This window comes from Gadus morhua, chromosome 1 (genome assembly GCF_902167405.1).
Source record: "Gadus morhua chromosome 1, gadMor3.0, whole genome shotgun sequence".
In the NCBI taxonomy this organism is placed as follows: Eukaryota; Metazoa; Chordata; class Actinopteri; order Gadiformes; family Gadidae; genus Gadus; species Gadus morhua.
In genome coordinates this window covers 18,399,694-18,412,703 of record NC_044048.1, presented here as the reverse complement: position 1 = coordinate 18,412,703, position 13,010 = coordinate 18,399,694, and the positions used below count along the sequence as shown (strand labels likewise).

The 13,010-nt window shown below is 41.9% G+C and overlaps 1 protein-coding gene across 6 annotated transcripts; it reads right to left on the bottom strand.

Annotated features, from left to right (window-relative positions):
* Positions 1–912: 912 nt before the first annotated feature.
* On the bottom strand, positions 913–12,032 carry LOC115546172 (6-phosphofructo-2-kinase/fructose-2,6-bisphosphatase 2). 6 transcript variants are annotated; one of them, XM_030359869.1, is made up of 16 exons: positions 11,879–12,032; positions 11,316–11,460; positions 10,333–10,458; positions 9,736–9,832; positions 9,345–9,411; positions 9,187–9,261; positions 8,954–9,010; positions 8,722–8,846; positions 7,679–7,886; positions 6,264–6,410; positions 5,647–5,751; positions 4,731–4,860; positions 3,808–3,870; positions 3,627–3,691; positions 2,895–3,068; positions 913–1,615 (listed from the first exon to the last, which is right to left on the bottom strand). In XM_030359869.1, the coding sequence occupies exons 2-16, from the start codon at positions 11,404–11,406 to the stop codon at positions 1,538–1,540; spliced, it is 1,608 nt and encodes a 535-aa protein (XP_030215729.1). In that variant the 5' UTR covers positions 11,407–11,460; positions 11,879–12,032; the 3' UTR covers positions 913–1,537. The 6 variants fall into 6 exon arrangements, with proteins under 6 accessions (XP_030215729.1, XP_030215754.1, XP_030215746.1 ...); XM_030359894.1 differs by having other exon boundaries at positions 10,333–10,462; positions 11,879–11,994; XM_030359886.1 differs by having other exon boundaries at positions 10,333–10,462; positions 11,316–11,456; positions 11,879–11,994.
* Positions 12,033–13,010: the final 978 nt, after the last annotated feature.

Below are 13,010 nucleotides of genomic sequence, written 5' to 3'. Positions count from 1 at the left end.
AATCAAATCGCTCCCTCTACAAAGCCGATGTGTGGATATTAATTCAAAAGAGGACACAAACAGCAGGTGACTAAAAACAATCCTATTACTCCACATTTCTTTAAAAATAAACGGCCAGATTCTTCTTGCTTCTTCCTGCTAGTTATGCAAAATGGATCCAGGAAAGTGTGTTTGCATAACCGCGATCTGATTGGCCGACGGATCCGGCACTGCCTGAAAAGTTTAACATTTCGCAACTTTTTGACGCAGGCCACGGAGCCAAATGGACGGACGGAGGTAGTGTGAACAAGCCCTTGCAGAGATTTCATCTTGCCAAGATGCCCTCTGCAAAGGGGCGACCAAGGGAGCTGCTTTCACCTCTTAGCCCACTGGTGTGATTCCAAGTAGTATTCCTTTGGATTAGATGATACTAAGTCAAACAATTTTGAGTGTTTTGAAAGTTCCTCCTGATTTTTTTTGATTAGTATCAACTTATAATTAGCATCGCTTTTGAGACCAGGAAGAGTTGGAATGCTAAACAGAATGCTGCCAAATATCTCAAGTTGCTTGGCTCATATCAGCTCTTCATACCAAAGACTTCTGAGCCGATTCTAAAAATATATAGTCTATAAATTTGCTTGTATTGCTAAAACTGATGTTGCTAGAAAACAGTTCGAGGACCCATTTGAGAATAGTTATTTGATGGCAAGTGCTTAACTGTTTTTAATTTCAATGTTTTTAAACCCTCTTTGTCCAGAAGGAAAGGAATTTCCTGTTATGATAAAGGCTCTAAAAAGACAAAGCCGTTTCAAACTTGATTTAACTATCTACATCAATAACGTATCATGGAAAATGGACAGATATTAACATCTTCTAGATCAGATTACCTATGGCATAAAGTCTGATAACATTGAATCATTAATGTCACAAATGAACACTTATTGCAAAACTGTATAGAATAAACAACCAGGCATCAATGAGAAAAACATTTGACAAAAAGCCAGTGGTGTTACATTTTTCCATATAGGTTTTTATACAAAACTACAAGTTCCCCTAAATATGTACATTATGAATCTGAAGCAAAATACATTTTACATTTCAGATTGCTAAAATCAATGTTCACCTTCAAACAATGGAAAAAAAGACAGATAAGGAATTTTAATCTGCAGCAAACCAAGACTGTGTGAGGCTTTCCTTGAACAATCAGCCGTTGAACGGCACAAGGCACAGATTTGAAACGATTAACAAGTGGTGCAGCGATTACAGTGAAGCTTAGCCCACCATTCAGACCACATTTAAAACATAATAAATTAACCTCATTCGTTCACTTCATTATGTATATGATTCATACCTGCTGTTTTTAGACACTTACTTTCATTCGCTCATCTAATTCACTCATCAATCTAACACAACAACAACAACAACTATGGCAACGCAGAAGGCAAGACCCGGTCAACATCCCCTCTCCCTCCCTCCCTCCTCAGTTCTAAAATAGACGTGACCTTAAATGGCTGATTTGAGCTAGATGAATACCCAAGATACAAGATGAGAACCATTATCATGCTAGAGGTTTTTCTAACATCTTATTCCGCACTCCGTCGCCTGCTTCTGCTGGGCCGAAGCCATTCAGATTGTCCTGTGTTTAGGGGAGATGAAGGAGAGAAAGAAAGAGAGAGCAAGATGAAGCAGATGTTTTGGTTGGCTGCGCCTGGGTTAATATTGTGAAGTGGGAGCTTCCAGAGCCATGTGGAAACCATCGGTCTGGTGTTCCGCTTGTCTTCCTTGTCTTTAATACTAGGCGCTGGTACCCCTGAACTACCCTTTGACCGCCCCGATATTTTTGATTGATTCTTGTCATGGACAAAGATAACGTTGTGCTGCACTGCTGCAAGAGTCTGTGGTAGACTACTCAACTTGAAGAAAAGTCTTGCCCAATAAGCTTCTCAAAATAGTTTTAAATACATGCTGCAAAGGCCTCGAGTTCAATTATGTATTTAACTATTGGGTATAATGCGTGAGCTACATTTTTGGCCTTGTTCACACTGCAAGCCTTTATGCTTAATTCAGATTAATGATCTGATCAGACGGTTGGGAAGTACATGTTGTATTATAAATGTAGCCAATTTTAGATTTGAGATTGACATTATGACCAGATGGCCAAGGGCTACACAGTGAAGGCCGAACACGTAGGAGGCCTGATGCTGTATTCTACTGACGACCTCGCTGGTATCAATGATTATATTCTGCACAATCAGTGAACAGGCAAAACAATCCCAAGGAGGAACAGTATTTTCCTGTAGACGGGTTGTACAAAAGTAGTACAAATTTACACGACAAGAAAATGAAGTACTGTCATCACAGTTGCCCATAATAAGCATTGCCTTAAAATCACTAGTTATTGCTGCAAATTAATAATAGTTGAGTCTACTGTGGATCTCATTATTAGTCTGGAGGAAAGGTGAATTGCGGCCTTGCAGCTACAGTGGGGATCATGTTTACAGCATCATTTTAATTTCTGGACGTTAAGAACAAGAACAAGTGTAAACTTTGGAAATCAAAGTCATGGAAGGGCGGACAATGCTGAAACTTTACAAAAAGTATTCAGATTTTGTATATATTTACCAGCAGTCAAAATGACACCCTCATGGCAGTTCGGGTGTTTAACAAGTGTTACTACTTAGAAAGTGACTTTAGTTGATGTACGGTTATTAGAAAGGAGAATGTTTACGTCAAATTTGTGTCCATTTGGTCCAACATCTTGATGGCGGGTGAAAAGGTCTATTCTAACAAGACTCTATACCTCAAACCTTTTTTTCCCCCTTAACAATGTTCTAAATAATTCACAATATTCTTTCATAACATAAACACAAAATTGTCAAACATTAATGTGACTTAGAAGCCAGAAGCGCTGGTACCTCAGAGGCTTCGGAGAAATGCATGCTGGGAAGAGTAGGAGCCTGGGCCCGTCTGAGCGGGGGGTTACCAACGCTGTACATGCGAGGTCGCTTCACTTGGTCCTGGCTTGACAGCGGTGTGAAGCTGTTCCGCCGGGAGGAGGTCGTCGGCACGCCATCTGGTTGACCCTTGACCTATTTAGAAAAAGATCTATGAATCAAATGTTCCAAAATTATCTCAATCAGCGGAGTTGTTTTTGTACGTTTATCGGTTTGTTTGCTGGGAACTCTGATGAACCGTGGACTGTGTCAGACTATGACTTTGCGTGTGAAAGAGATGAGAGTAGGAGAGCAAAGAAAACAACCACTGACAAGCAACCCATTTTATCAGAGAGGACACTATGGTACAACTACCAGTATCTCCAGCCAAATAGGGACACAACAAGTCTAACCTCATTCCAATATGTCTCTGATGCCAGTTCAGACTCAACAAGATGTCCATGTTATTGGGCACGTGTGATTTAAAGAGGGAACTTTCTGTGGACGCTGCCAGGCCCTCAGGGTTTTAATGTTGACCACATCTGATGTGAGGGTGGGGGATCAGGCCCATCCTTCTAAGTAGTGGACGGATGGGACACATCACGCAGATGTCCACAGCCCCTTCCCCTCAAAAGGTATGTAGTGAAATGGAACGGAAAAGTTGCAGGAGACGGAGCACAGCAGTATTATGCATAAATACAACGGCCCACTTACTAAAGGTCTGTCTCTGTGAGTGTTAACAGCCTCCACCTTCAAGTCAAACTGTTCCACTTCACAACCTGCAACAACATGGTACAGAGGGAAAATAAATCAAAACCCAAAGTACATCCGAACCAAACAAATGATCAAACAGCTGATGATGCAATAGGCTTTTGCCCCGGAGTGAATCTCCTACCGTAGGCCACGGGGGTGAGCTTCAGGACGGTGTGCAGAGGGCACTTCAGGTAGGGCAGATCATCTGGGGCAACAAAGGGGTGTAATCAGAGTGTGGACTCGTAATGCAGAAGTGACTCATGTAAGGCAGGTACGAGCAAATATAGTGTCTGTGGGTTGTTTGGGGCAGTTCAGATGTTCAGAGAGTTGGTGTGTGTGTTTCAGTTTGGAGAATCTATATTGGTTTATGGAATATGTCAAAGTTAATAGTACAATGTTAATATATGTATACTGTATATAGTTTTTTGGCAAGAAAAAAAGAAAGAAAGAACATTTTATTTATATTGCACCTTTACAAAGCAAAAGCACATTTCTGAATGGCTGCCTACAGGTTTACGAAAGTACATCAAAGTAGCATAATGGAATATGATGGCAGCATGGCAGTCACATTATTGCAATAATATAACAGTACACCACCAGGAAGCGCCAGAGCAAGAGCCCTCACAGGTCTATTTCTCCCACAACCTCACAGCATCAAACGCCAAACCTCAATATAAACAAAATAACATTATAGCAGAATATGAACCATTTAATTTGTTCTTTCTTGTTTTGTTTTTTTGTATCTGAATGTTCCCCCACAACTCTTACAAATACCCTGTATTCAGTAGAATTCCAGATGTTGGGAATACGAAGGTGGGATGTGTGCAATGCCTGTGTAGGCGAAGCTTTCCAGGGAGCAGTCTGAGCTCTTGGTAAACACCACTCCCTGCAACGTCATGGTTAACCTCAGTCTGGGTTTAACTTTAAATAGCCAGCAGCGTCAACACTTGTTTCCTGCCATCATCCACCCATCCATGACTTACACTCTTCCTGGGTGTGTTTATTGACAAATAAATGTCGGGCTTATGTTTTTCCTACACTGTGATTAATGTTTTCGTGTTTTACCAGCGCTCTTGTCCAAGAAGTAGGCCAGGAGACAGCGCATGACGGCCTGGTGGCAGATGACAAGGACGTTCCCCTGTCTCTCCAGCTCCATGATAACCGGCTCCAGCCGCTGCACCAGATCCTGGTAGGACTGCACACACACCAGGGGGAGGGGGAGGCCACGTTAATTAAGTACTGTCATTAAGTTCATCCACAATAGCAGCGCTGCTAAAACTGAAGTAATTGTGTTGTGAACTTTATATGTGCAAATATAAACACAAAAAATAAGAAATGTTTTGGTTAACACAATACCAAATTAGGCCCAACATTGTTAAATATTTAATTAAGTCAATAAAACTCCAAGGGTGTGTATTATTTACAATAGCTGGACTTCAATAACGGGAAGCCTCCAACAGTTCCATCGCAATGCGTTCAGTTCAAGGACAACATTACCAAAAATGGCATATACAACTATCTAACAGATGTGTCCTTGTCAAGGCAAAAACAATATGCAATAGGGCTTGTATATCAGAATGCATCATGGGATTTTTGTTTGCATATTGAGAGGACAAACATAACAATGACCTCCGATGATGACATTCCTTTCACGATTATTTCCTCAACAATTCCCAAAAAAACATTACTACCAACACAACAACTTATGTTCCAGTGCTCCTATGCTTCCAAAATGGAGGGGATCATTGCGATATAACGTTACGATGTACAAGCCCTATATGCTCCAAACTTTTGCGGCTGCAAGCAACCTCGGGTTCGCCATCACCGCCCGTCGTAAGTTATTTTCAAACTATGGGGTCATTGGTTCTTGACCTATTCCTAACACATGTGTACTTATCTGAATTATACTGGACTGAATGATGATAAATATCTGACTGTATAATTTACAACGACAGAGAGTTTGAAAACAGTCAAGGCCCACCTCTCCTCCGGGGTAGCGGTAGAAGTACTTGTCCAGATCCCTCATGGCAAACTCCTCTGGGTGCTTCTCCTTGATCATCTCGTAGGTCATGTCTTCACACACACCCTGAACGCACACAAACACACATACACACACGATGAGTACAATAATGCTGAATCAGTATGAATGAACCAATCAGGGCTAGTTTTGTAGCTACCGATCAGGGAAATGCTCTCCAAAGTCAAGGTCCTAATTGGTTTTCTATGCCCAGCCACGCTGTTATGCCCGTGCACGATTGGCCATCGTATGGTTGGCAAATTCTGTAATCTCCTTGAGAAATAATGCAGATAGCTCCTTTAATGAGCAGGTAATGAGCCGGTGGTGGTAAGGGCCAAATCCTCAAGGATGCTTATGAGGATGCTTGAATGTATTTATTGTAAGTCGCTTTGGATAAAAGCGTCTGCTAAATGCCCTAAATGTAAATGCTTATACGCAGACTTAAAAAAAACCATTATGCCCAATTTAAGTAATTACAATTTTGCTTCCAGCACAATTATCATTGAATGTTTCCAGGCTCCGACCTGCTCCGACCTGCCCCGGACCTCCCCCCCCCCCCCCCCCCCCCCCCCCCCACGTACGGCATCTATTTCGTTCAGGATCTTCCACTGTTCGTAGGGCACGCCCAGCTCCTCGGCGGTCTGGATGGTTCTCCTTAGCTGGCTGGTCCACACCTTCAGGTCAGAGAGGTGGTGCTCCTCCACAAAGCCATGCAGCGCACCCGCAAACTGACGGAGACACATAGAGCAACCTGAGCTGTACAGGCTAAAGACGGCAGTGTCTGTCTGAAATAAACATAGATGATGGGGAAGTCTTATAGAGTATCATTTAAACCTCTTCCTTCCGAGAGGACCCGTATACGAGTCACCCTCCTCCCTACTAAGAGCAAAGGGGCCGCAATGCCTTTAAACATGGGGGAAAAATATATGTGAAGCACCCCTAGACCTACAACATTTTAAATGATGTATCTATTAAACCAACACAAATCCAACCCTAAACAAAATAATGCATTTAATGTTTCAGAACTTTGCAAGTGCACATGCAACCCAATAGGGACCATTTTCCTTTCTACACAAACATATACGAGAGCTTAGACCCCACTGATTTCAACATATCACTCCACTTCTAATTGGCTGTTTCCACCGTAATCCCCCCACACTACGTCAGTCCCCCCACACTACGAGAGTCCGTCCCATTTCTCAAAACATCTTCGCCCTCCCAAGGCATAATCTTGTTTCTTGAGACCCCAAACACTTTAACCAAAGCTGAGGTCAGCCCTGTTGACTGAGTCAGGCCGACTCCTTATTGGCTAACGAGAGGGTTTCACAGGAAATGGGTAAATTGTCTTTAATCAGACTGTCTTTATTGCCATCTAGTGACTGTATGGTGCAATTGCAATGGTTTGGCTTTATTCCCGTTAAATTGTTTTCACCCTGACCTTTCAATGGAGGGCTCAAATAGGTTCTTGATATTTCCCCTTTTTTGTGTCTCATCATGTTTATATTGTTATTGTTGCATTGGTTTGGATTGGATTTCCTGCCAATATTAGGAAACTCTGCCTAAACGTATCTCTAAACAAACCTCGAGTTTAATAAAATAATCAAATCTTGACCCAGGTACTCTTCCTGGGTCAAGACATTGTGGTATGGCCCGATAGCATTATAGTACTACCAACTGAGAATGGACTAGGTGGTATTCACTCTAAAAAATGACATTTATTTCAGGCGGCAATTCAATCTTCCATTTATGCTATGTACGAGCTTGTTTTTGTGTGAGAATATCTGAGAACATCTGGTCAATAGTTATATTTGACGGTTTCCGTTAATGTTGGATTCTTAGATTCTGAACCATTAAAATGGTCAGTCGTTTATGACATCAACACAAACACCCTTGAAACGTTATCAACCAACCAGGCTTAAGCATAAGACAACGCTGTGGTTATAACTCTATCCAAGTAATCCTCCACGAGTGGAGTGCAAGCGAGACCGGTAGCCACCTGCTTGCCGCGCCCAGAGAGCTCAGAGTCGCCCCCGATGCGGCCCTCCACGTTGTGGCTGCTCTCGCCGTGGCGACACAGGTAGATGGAGTGGGAGTGGACGTGGATGTTCATGAGGTAGTACACGATCTTGCTCTGGATGTAGTCCTTCACCCGGTTCACCAGGAAGCGGCGGCCCACGTCGATCACCTGGATGAACGAGCGGTCCCTGGGGAGAACCAGCAGGGGGCGATGGTCAGGCATTATATAGTATACATATCTATACGTCCTGTAGTCATCATCTCTAGAGTAAGAAATGGCCATGCTGTCAATTTATGTATGCTCATTTGTGTTTTTATTCATGCTTTCACTTTGAGTCATGTTTTTACCTTTAATGCTTATTTTCTTTTACAGTTTTTATCCTGACATTCTGGTCAGGTTGTTACAGTTCTTAGTCATTTACAGTGATTCTCTTCTAATCTCTTTCTTTACTTCCTTCTTATTGCCATGCAATATGAATTATGAAAACCTGTTTAGAAAGGTTAGATTACTATTATTAAAATACTATCTAAAATCACAAACTATAAATTTGCAATTTAGCAACCTAAATTCCAAAGTTTGCCGAAACTAGTATTGTTAATGAATTGCCTCCACCTATTGGAAGAATCGTGTAAACGCAGGTTCTCATCAAACATTGAAAGATAACAAGTATTTACAACTGATGTAACATCCACTAGAGAATATGTGGCAAACAAACAACGTCCAGGTGAGATGCTGGTATTATTTTATTATCTCCCAATAAGTAGAGTTAACCACCCTAATAGCTTCTATAGAAAATGTTTGTATCTTTTCAAGCTAAAGTTGAAATTTGATTGAGTTTCCTAAACCTTGTGGCACATACAGTATTCACACGCAGATTTATGCCTCAACTCAATTAGGGCATTTGAGCCTGATCTGCGACACAACTCCTAACCACCGCTATGAGAAATAGTGATATGTAGGTTCATGACCATCGCCATGTAGCGACATGTGTTTCAGGAGTGGGCGAGCCATCATGAACCTACTTGTCATGTTCATCAGGATCCAAGGGCTGGTAGGTCACTTTGTAGCACTCGATTCTCTTAAGGAAATCTTCCATGACGCTCTCTCGGTTCCTCTCGGGGTAGTCTGGGCTGGACACTTTCACGTCCTGGAATGGAGACATTTTGTATTTGTGTTTACATACAACAGTTCATAAGCATTCGCTCGACCGGAAGTTTGTTTTAATATAGAGCATACAGATTATATTGGATTTACCATAATATTTGTGGCAATGACGTCTGGGTCGTCACAGACAGACTCCACAAAAAACACCTGAAATACAATAAAAAAATAATTTATGAATTATAGCCCAAAAGAGCTCAATTACATAACAACACTCCCTTTAATTAATCTATCAAATTAGCATAGATATATCAAAATCATTTCTGGAAGACATACTGTCAAGACTTTAAAGTCAATCCAAGTATAACAAATATCTTGTAACTTACTTTGTAAGAATTATCTATTGCAAAATTTAGAATCATTTCCCGCCTTTCCCTGGTTGTGTTGGTCGCATCGAACACCTTCATTAAAAAAAAAAGAAACATTAAAATAAATGGATCACTTATTTAATTGGAAACAACATGCGTCTGACATTTTGTCTTACTGCAATCTGTCCTCCCTCGTCGTTGAGATAGGCTTTGACATCCTGAAGGGCCACCAGAGCACAATGTCTACAAGGAGGACATGAACCCATCAATTACCCATTTACACATCATACATCAAAGAAATGTCATCAGAGAGCAGACTGCTCTCATTAGAACAAGGATACACCATCTGTATTGTATTGATTGAAAAGATACAAAACATCCAGTAATAACAAATGATTTGCTAATCAGGTTAAACGTCAACTAGGCTTCATGATCAGGATTTGGGCCTGTGAATGGACTACTTTCTGCACGGCTAGTTAGCTGTAGCTGACAGAATGCTATGGATAATCCGCTGTGTACGCAACATCTTGAACATGACAAACTGATCCAGCAGAGCGATGTACCTACTTTCTAATTAACATGGCCTCTTTGTTATCATGTCTGAAGAAGTCGTAGGACTTGTACGACTTCACCGCTTCTCTCCTATAAACTCCAAGATTGAACACTGGAAGAGAGAGGAGCATGAACATTACAGTGGTATAAATGTTCCTGCACCGAGCCACCATGTCACCTTTCTTTTTCTGTCAAACCAGTTTTCCACCATGGGTTGACACACAACACACATTCCAAAAGTCTAAAGAATATTTACCTTGAAGCAAGTGTGTGGAGTCTAGATATTGCTCTCAGGCAAGAAAACGTGATCTTCCAAAGGATCAAGTTTTTCTTGATTGAAAATGGATTTCATCATTGGTCCAACAATTTATAATCCAAAATGAAATCTGATCAAAACCTGCAGACACTGGGCTGGTTCGGTGTATTGTTCTGCTGCCTCTAGGCCATTAACCTCTTTTCAGGAACTTATGAATAATGTATTGCGAGAACTGCGACAACAGGTGGTGTGCACTCAAACGACCACCATGTGTTTAGTCCCACCAGCACTGATGTTTGGCTCATACTAACCCTTGTGTTTGGCCCCACTAGCCCTGAGGTTGGGCTCTTACTAACCCTTGGTCGGTACTCCTATCCAATTGAGGTAGCGTGTCAGTTTCTTGGAGATGTAGGTTTTCCCCCGGGCCGGTAAACCGATCATCACGATCACTGTCGGTGAATTGGTCATGTAGGAGGCCCACGCTGCCAGTTGTGTACACAACATAGGTGTGTACACACACACACACACACACACACACACACACACACACACACACACACACACACACACACACACACACACACACACACACACACACACACACACACACACACACACACACACACAAACACATCACGACAGTATTAACTTGATTGTCAAGGACATTTCACCATGACGATTCAGCATAACTTTCCCATCGACATGTAGCATAATGTTTATCAATACAATTTAATCTTCATTACTTTACAATAAAGCATAATTTGCCGAAGATTAAGACCAATGCATCGATTCAACAGATTCATTATTTGGAAGGATTATAGCTTTTTTCTAGAAAATATTTCCATGAAGACATTTGACCACGCACTTGTAAGAATGGCTGAACCAAATATTGTGGTGTGTTTGCTTAGTAAGATTGTAAGGAACAGCCAATAGATTTAAAGTCAGGCACTACCTAAGAGGAAGTTTGCAGGCATTTCGTCCTTGAACATTGTTTCTGGGGGCTGCTGCCTAGCAACCATATTTGTTAATCCATTGTCCCCTCTTAAGATGGAATGGAAAATAATGGCTGGGATTTTTCACGACAAAACATCTGTGAATTCTTTCTTGCTTGACAAGAACAGGCTTGCCCATAGATTTTACTTCTGTAGATTAACTTTTGTTGACAATAGCGAAGATAAACATTTTTCGAATTCCTCTGGGAAGGTTCAAGTGCTTCTTGAACATCACACTGAGTCACTGAGTCACTCACTCACTCACTCATTCAAGTCGAAGACAGGGTGCAGAGTCTGCATACATGTTTGTGTACCAGGTCAAAATCTGATTGCAGGTTTATACTCACAACATTTTTTCTCATTGGGCCTGAGCTCAGTCTTCTTGACTTCAGCGGAGATATCCACTGCTGGCGCGGATCTGTTCTGACTAGAAGCCATGCTCACTTCGTCCTTGTCCCGACCTGGTCACTGCTGGCAGTTAGTCGGTGCTGGCTGGGTATTAGGGGTCAGGTGTCACTAGTCAGTGAGGTCAGCGTCACCCTGCCGGGTCGTGCACGGTGATCTCCCGCATCAAGTTCCTACTTGTTTTATTCTAACCATCGTTCTTGAGCCTGAGCCACGACCGCTACTAACCCATCATCAGTATCACGTATAGGAAAAACATTTCGACAAAATATATTACCATTGAATCGTTTGAATAAAGCTTATCAATGGCATGGGGAAGCCAAATAAATATCCAATTTGCTAATAACATCCGAGGTTGGACCATCGGTGCCACCAGAGAGGCAGTGTTGGCCTATGGAACCACTCGCGATGGAGCATCAGCATCGGTACTTCAACATCATCATCATACCGCAGTAACGCAAACTTGCGCGAAGCTACAATTTCTATCAGGATTGGCTTTAGTTACCGAAGAGTCCGCAGGTGCAGGTGTTGGCTCCACTCCTTTTCTTTGTAACTATGATATTCAAGCGCAATCTCCTGGATATCGCTGCCTTCGGTGTTGCCAGATTGTGCCAGAAATGTTGCCGGATTTCCGGGCCAATCTGGCAACACATGCCGGGAAGTGTTGCCAGATTGGGCGGGAAATCAGGGCCAATCTGGCAACACTGCTCTGTCTTCCCCTTCGGTGTTTTGCTCCTCCCCGACGTCCGTGGTGCAGGAAGTAGAGCACTGCCTCCAGGGCAGGAAGAGTCCATGAGAGGAGGGTTGGTCAGAGCTTATTGCCCTTGGAATTTGTTTACTGGCGTAACAATACATAAAAAAAAGATTAAAAAGAAAAAGAAAAATGATTATTGGCATTTGCACTGCTTGATGTTGCTCATGAATGTTAGGATTCATGAACAACCCCTGCGGTTATTATTCTACAATTATATATTATTCTACAATTATATATTATTTATTATTGTATAGGCCTATGCCCTGCAGGGTCAAGACATCAAATCGTATTCTCACTCCATATTAAGATAACAAACATATTTCAATCAATAATCTTTATTCTCTTAATAGAAACTAGCCCCACCACAGTTTCTAACTAATACACACTAACATGACACAGCCCCTCGTCTGTCCGATGGGCTATGTGCTTACATTTTAAACCGTGTGTAATACAGGGTTATCTTGAAATACATATTTTTTGCTCGTTAACGTAGTTATATCTCTGAGAGGACATGTCAAACGTAATTTCGGGTTTTCATGGTGATGCTTTCGATCAATTGTTAAATAGTCAAGCTAACGCCTTGAATAATCCCAGTCTATACGCTGTGATGATGAAATAGGATATTATAAGTGCATGGAAAGGTCAAGGATGGCAACAGCAAAACTCCCCAAGAATCCCGAATGAGCCCTCGAACTGTTGAAAGTAAGGCGACAGCCAATCATCGAGGAAGTTCAAGATCAAGTGATAATAGGTAGTCTTTATGGTAGTCGCTCATCGCTTGGGTTGAGATAGGATCCTGAATTGTAGCTTTATCCTTTTATTCCAGCACGCAGATTCTGGTATCACTTCCTATGAGCGAGGAGAATAATACATTTACAAGAAT

Excerpts from the sequence above, each read along its gene's own strand:
- LOC115546172 (XM_030359869.1), bottom strand. The coding sequence starts at position 11,406 with ATGGCTTCTAGTCAGAACAGATCCGCGCCAGCAGTGGATATCTCCGCT. Across the intron at positions 9,412-9,735 it reads GAGGCCATGTTAATTAGAAA|ACATTGTGCTCTGGTGGCCC; the intron begins GTAGGTACATCG and ends TCCTCCTTGTAG. Across the intron at positions 4,861-5,646 it reads ACCGCTACCCCGGAGGAGAG|TCCTACCAGGATCTGGTGCA; the intron begins GTGGGCCTTGAC and ends GTGTGTGTGCAG.